Source organism: Podarcis pityusensis (genome assembly GCF_964106645.2).
Source record: "Podarcis pityusensis genome assembly, chromosome: 1".
Taxonomy (NCBI): domain Eukaryota; kingdom Metazoa; phylum Chordata; class Lepidosauria; order Squamata; family Lacertidae; genus Podarcis; species Podarcis pityusensis.
The window spans coordinates 70945268-70951267 of NC_138028.1; the positions used below are offsets into that span (position 1 = coordinate 70945268).

General features: G+C 42.0%; 1 protein-coding gene across 2 annotated transcripts in view; it reads right to left on the reverse strand.

Annotated features, from left to right (window-relative positions):
- Positions 1-5782, reverse strand: part of TUB (TUB bipartite transcription factor) — a 131071-nt gene extending 125289 nt beyond the window's left edge. The window contains exon 1 of one of the 2 annotated variants that reach the window (XM_080975238.1): positions 5529-5782. In XM_080975238.1, the coding sequence (XP_080831364.1) occupies positions 5529-5584 (56 nt within the window). In that variant the 5' untranslated portion in view covers positions 5585-5782. The remainder of the gene's footprint in view (positions 1-5528) is intronic. The other variant, XM_080975235.1, reaches the window with a different exon arrangement.
- Between the last annotated feature and the right edge of the window lie 218 nt (positions 5783-6000).

Sequence of the window (6000 nt, forward strand, 5' to 3'; positions counted from 1 at the left end):
TGGTATAGGAACTCAAGGGTGGCTTGTGAGAGCTATGCAGCTAAGCTGGAGCAACCAGCTCAAACCTCTTCTATAATTATAATTATTTCATTATTTATTGAATTTATATATCGCCCTATACCTGCTGGTCTTCAGAAGATGAGCTTCTCACATAATCTGGAGGAGAACAAAGGTTTGATTACCTGATTCCTCTCAAGTTGAAGGGAAGTGGACATAGATAAGCCTGGCAGGACAGCTTACTATGTGGTATTAACCCCTTCATGCATTAATTAGACTTAAGAATGTTGGTTATATCAGGCTGGTTATCCTACATTTCACACATAAGGAGTTGCCTTTTGCCAAGTCTGTCCATCCATCCAGTTCAGTATTGTTTGTACTGACTGGCAGAGACTCTCTGCAGTTTCAAACAGAAGTCTTTCTTAGCTATACCTGGAGATGGCAGGGGTTGAAACTGGGATCTTTTTTTACGCAAAGCATGTGTTCTGTCACTGGGTTACAAGCACTCCAACAGCAGGAGAGCAACTCAAATGTGCTTTAAGTGGCATGTGTGAAATCAGTTTGCGTCAGTAAACAGTCAACAGTATTACTGTTGCTGGAATTAGCAATCCTGGGCAATGGTCCATAGTTTATTAACTTGTATTTGAATCAAGCTGATAATGAATGGTTCCTTTGCTTCCCGTACCCTTGGCAACAAAATGTTGTTGTCATGAGCTGGCAATAATCGAGGTTCACCTTTTCAACACTACTGCTGGTGAATGAAAAGCTATGACTTGAATTCTAAAGGCCATGACTGAATGAAGCTAACAACATATCTCTGCCTTTGAGAATGTACACTTCAAAGCTGCTTTCACTTTTGCACCAGTTATTCAAGCCTTGCCTTGTTCACTTCTCGCACACAATCACAAAGTAGACCTACAGATTTCAGTGACACGGCTCTCTAAAAAAGTAATTTAAAAACTAAAGATAGCTTTAAAAAAAAAGTTCCTGTATATTTGAATACGTTACAAAACCATCCAATTTAATTAGTTAAAAAAACTCAAAACACTACATTTTGAATACAGGAAGCATCTGATGGAAACTGATATAAGATATGAATGAAAATTGCATCCCTGGTTATTGCAAATGAAAACGCTATTCAGTAGAAAAGTGATAGGAATGCAACAGCATCAATTTGACACTGGTAATGTTACATTTAATCTGGCTGGTAGAGGAAGAAATTTGATATTTTTTAAAGGGGAAAAATGTTCACAGCATTCTGATCTAGTCTGATCAGTTGTATTGATTTAGCAATTAGCTATCATTTACATTGCAGGTCTATTCAAGTTGGAAAATCACAGATTACCTTTTTATGATCATATCACAATTCTAGTTTTGATCAGCAAAGCTGATTCCAAACCTCTGAAGAGCACAAAGGCTGGCCCTATTACTGCTTATGCCATTCTCTTTCCAACCATTTTCAGCTGATTTCGATGTGCCTTACTTTAGACCTACTGATAGAAAACCAAAAAAATTCAGGATACCACTTGTGATAAGACGCAAATAAAAACAGACAGGGTGGTTGAGAAAATTGAGAGGAAAAGCAACGTCCAAACAAGAAATAAGTTATTTTATCTCCTTTATACCAGCATCATAAACAAAACTATTAACAGTCAGGAACAGTTTCAGATTTGGGGCGTCATGAGGAGAAGATTTTGAATCACCTCCAAGGCACCTTGCCCCTCACAGTTTTCAACTATCTCTGTGGCAGCCTGCAGCATATTTGCAGAGAAGTAAGTTCCAGCAGTTCTAGAAAGAGTCTTGGAGAATAAGCCAGCACAGAGTAAGTAAAATTAGCCAGCAATTGAGATGGCAGGCTTAGAAATGTGAAGAGGTATGTGTCAAGTCACTAGCAAACTGGGAGAGAGGCAGGCAGTCTCAGGAGCTGCTGCTGTCCAAGTCTGTGCCTCAGCCAGGTCTATTGTCAATGCGAAAGTTGAGACACTTTGAATAGATCCCTACCATTAGACAGTGAGGCGGCCTTCACAGGCATCAGATTAAGGTTTTACAACAAGGTGGCAAATTTTTATTTTATTTTTCTAGTTTTACTACTGCCAGGGAGAGGTAAAGCTACTTGTAGAATTTCTGGCCTTGGCAGTCTTGGGTATTGTGGGCAGTATCCAGCTAAACAGTTCTGCTAGCACACAGCCTCCCCACCCTTACCTCTTGATTATGTTATATGGCCGCTGAGACCATATAACACCGGTCCTACATAGGCTCCCAGTACGTCCCTAAGCAGAATTCAAAGTATTGGTACTGACCTTTAAAGCCCTAAATGGCCTCGGCCCAGTATTCCTGAAGGAGCATCTCCACCCCCATTGTTCTGCACTGAGGTCCAGCGCCGAGGGCCTTCTGGCGGTTCCTTCACTGCAAGAAGTGAGGTTACAGGGAACCAGGGAGAGGGCCTTCTCGGTAGTATCACCCGCCCTGTGGAATGCCCTCCCCTCAGATGTCAAGGGAATAAACAACTCTCTGACTTTTAGAAGACATTTGAAGGCAGCCCTGTTTGGGAAGTTTTTAATGGTTGATGTTTTATTGTGTTTTTAATATTCTGTTGTGAGCTGCCCAGAGTGGCTGGGGAAATTATTATTATTAGTAGTAGTAGTAGTAGTATTACTATATCTATTTGGCTTCACGTAATGTGCTACTTTTGAACAGAGTATCAAAAATAGAGAAAGTTTTCTGCAGTCGTGCTTCACATCATAGACAGCCAACTTGAGTAATACTCTATGATCCAGGCCATGGGTAGGCAAACTAAGGCCCAGGGGCCGGATCCGGCCCTTTCGCCTTCTAAATCTGGCCCGTGGATGGTCCAGGAATCAGCGTGTTTGTACATGAGTAGAATGTGTGCTTTTATTTAAAATGCATCTCTGGGTTATTTATAGAATCATAGAATCATAGAGTTGGAAGAGACCACAAGGGCCATCGAGTCCAACCCCCTGCCAAGCAGGAAACACCATCAGAGCACTCCTGACATATGGTTGTCAAGCCTCTGCTTAAAGACCTCCAAAGAAGGAGACTCCACCACACTCCTTGGCAGCAAATTCCACTGCTGAACAGCTCTTACTGTCAGGAAGTTCTTCCTAATGTTTAGGTGGAATCTTCTTTCTTGTAGTTTGGATCCATTGCTCTGTGTCCGCTTCTCTTCTCTATTTGTGGGGCATAGGAATTCGTTCATAGTTTTTTTTCCAAAATATAGTCTGGCCCCTCACAAGGTCTGAGGGACAGTGGACCGGCCCCCTGCTGAAAAAGTTTGCTGACCCCTGATCTAGACAGAGGTTGGGAAGCCAGGAGTGGTAAGCTCCATAATCAACTTGTCCCTAGTAAACAGTAAGGGTTTCATGTCATTAGAAAGAAATCCATGCATTTATGTTATCATAGAACATGAAGGTACATAGTCTCTATTTCTTAACACTTGAAAACATTTTTGATAGAGCCACCAGAGGCCAGACAAGATTAATTCAGTTGACCATTTCCAATCTGCATGAGACTGTTGTGTTTGGGGCAAAGCTTGCGCACAAATCAAACACAGACAGTATACTGTTGATCATAAACGATCAATTTTATATCTTGTGGGCTGTCTCCAGCTAATCAGCTATGCATTGGAATTTCTCTACCCACTTCTCTGCCTGTGCAATCTGTAAATATATCTAGGGGGTCCCCCAACGCTCTGAAGTAGGTTTACTGGGTGTGCAGGGGGTGTGCAGAGAGAGGAGGTGGTAGTGAAGTTCTATTGCATAGCTAAAAGTCCTTGAGCTAGCAGAACTGTTTAGTTGAAGACCACCCTAGACCACCCCACATGGTATATATTGAGGTGTATACATCATTCTCTCCAGCTTGATGACTTTATAAACAAATAAATAGGAGAAAACTAACTTGTGACCCTGCATATAAGCAAATTAAAGTATCCCCCATGAGAATATGAATTGCCAGCCCAAGTGATGCTTTACCAAGCATGGAACCTGCAGCCATTCATCTTCTGTTAATGCATTTTGCTATAAGAGATCATCCAAGATGCAACATGTTATGACTTCCATAGTTACAGCCACTGGCAGAAAGCTACTTTGAACACAAGAGAGAATCCATCTATTTTGCAATTGTCAAGTAGCACAGAAGTGTGAGGGCAGATTTAATGAGCAAGAGACACCTCTGCACCATTTCTCAACTTAACAGTATTAGCCATTCAGGATATATGAAGCAATATATGAACTTGCACAACATTTCTTAACCCCTGTCAAACACACACACACACACACAGCGCCTGGAAACCAAAGCAGAGGAGGCCCTATCCTATAGAACCAAAACATGGGAGCTGAAAAAAGTGTTGTCCATATAAGATCCATCCTTTTTTTTTTCTTTCCCCCACTAGCCTGTCCTATTACAAGAAGACATGAAGTAGTGAAATTAAATTCTATTGCTAGGCAGAAACTATTTCAGTCACCTGTAGTGTGTTTCAGCTGTCACACACCTGTCATCTATCAAAAGGCACCAAGTGCATCACAGAACAGGGCATGATGGAAAACATAGACTGAGGCGGTTGGCTCTGATACACTCTCCTCCACCTCTTCTAACAGCACACAATGTTAGTTCAATGTTTTCTTCCTGTTGCTGTGTGACTATCATTTACCTTACGAGGCACACACTGCAGCTTGAACACACAGGAGGATTTCTGTGGCCTGGTGGGCGGTACTTAAGATTTTTCAGAAATTACCTTTTTGTGATTCATCAGTCAACAGTTATTAAGGAACAACAAGCACAACAAACACAAACATAAGAATCCAATGTTCTAGATGCAGTTAGAGAAAAGGAACTTAAACCTTTCGTTTGGTTACTTGTAGAGCTGCCATTGCACCAATTCTCTAATGATAGTGAATTTTATATTGGGGGGATATAATAATGGGGAGGTGGACAGAGGGAGAAAAATAGCTGCTTGTTGCAAGATGTAGCAGGTGCATCACAGTGAGCTCCCCCCCCCATCTAAATGCTTTGTGAACATTTTGCAGAGTTCTCAGCAGAAAATCTGCCCCAATTTTCCCTTTACCTGACACATCACCCCACATGTTACAGAACATCTCCTGCTAATTTCTAATGGAACTTTATGGCACCACTTCTAAGCCACTAATTAACCACACAGGTCTTTCCTTCTGCTCAGTTCTGGGGACACCATTTCTGCAAAAGACGAGAAACCGAGCACATTTCCCTGAACTTTCCCACCTTCAACATTACAGAGGAATTGTGGGGAGAAGCCGGCTGTCATTTGGAATAAGGAGGGAAACAAACAGCAAGTTGATAACATTGTCAGTTCAAGCGAACACCAAATGGTTATGAAGGAAAGTGCCAGTCTGACGCCTCAAAAGTAAACACTGATTTTAATAGGGCAAAGGCTGTGAAGCTTTTCTAATGAGAAGGCAACAGTAAGTTTAGGAATCGCCTTGCCTAATTTTGTCTACCTGGTAAAGAGAGGTGATGTCAAAGGCTGCAAAACACAGTACCTGTCATAACTCCACCGACTGTAAGACATCGTCCTGTTGCCACTGACACCATCCATTCTTTGCAGCTGAGCGCTTGCTCCTACTCCCTGCAGCCTCTCCGATTGTCTAATCAAAAGAATGGCTGAAAAGAGTTCCTTTTAAAAAGAAGGAGGGAGAGAGACAGAGACACCTGCCTCTGAAAATCCTGTCCGACTGGAAAGATGCTGTACAACACCTATAAGCACTGAACAGTGGGACTAGAATTAAATGCACAGCAACCAATTTAGTAGAGGTTCACAATTGAAGGAATGTACCACTGTCTTTTCAAGAGCAGGGGATTCTCCCCGAGCTGCGATTCATATGTTCTGTGCCAATGTCTGGAACATGATTTCAGCTGTTTCTCTGGCAATACAAGATGACGGTGGGAGACAATAGGATTATGCTGAGGAGCTTTCAAGTGTTTGTACAAATGTGCAGCCATGGATAGGAGAGA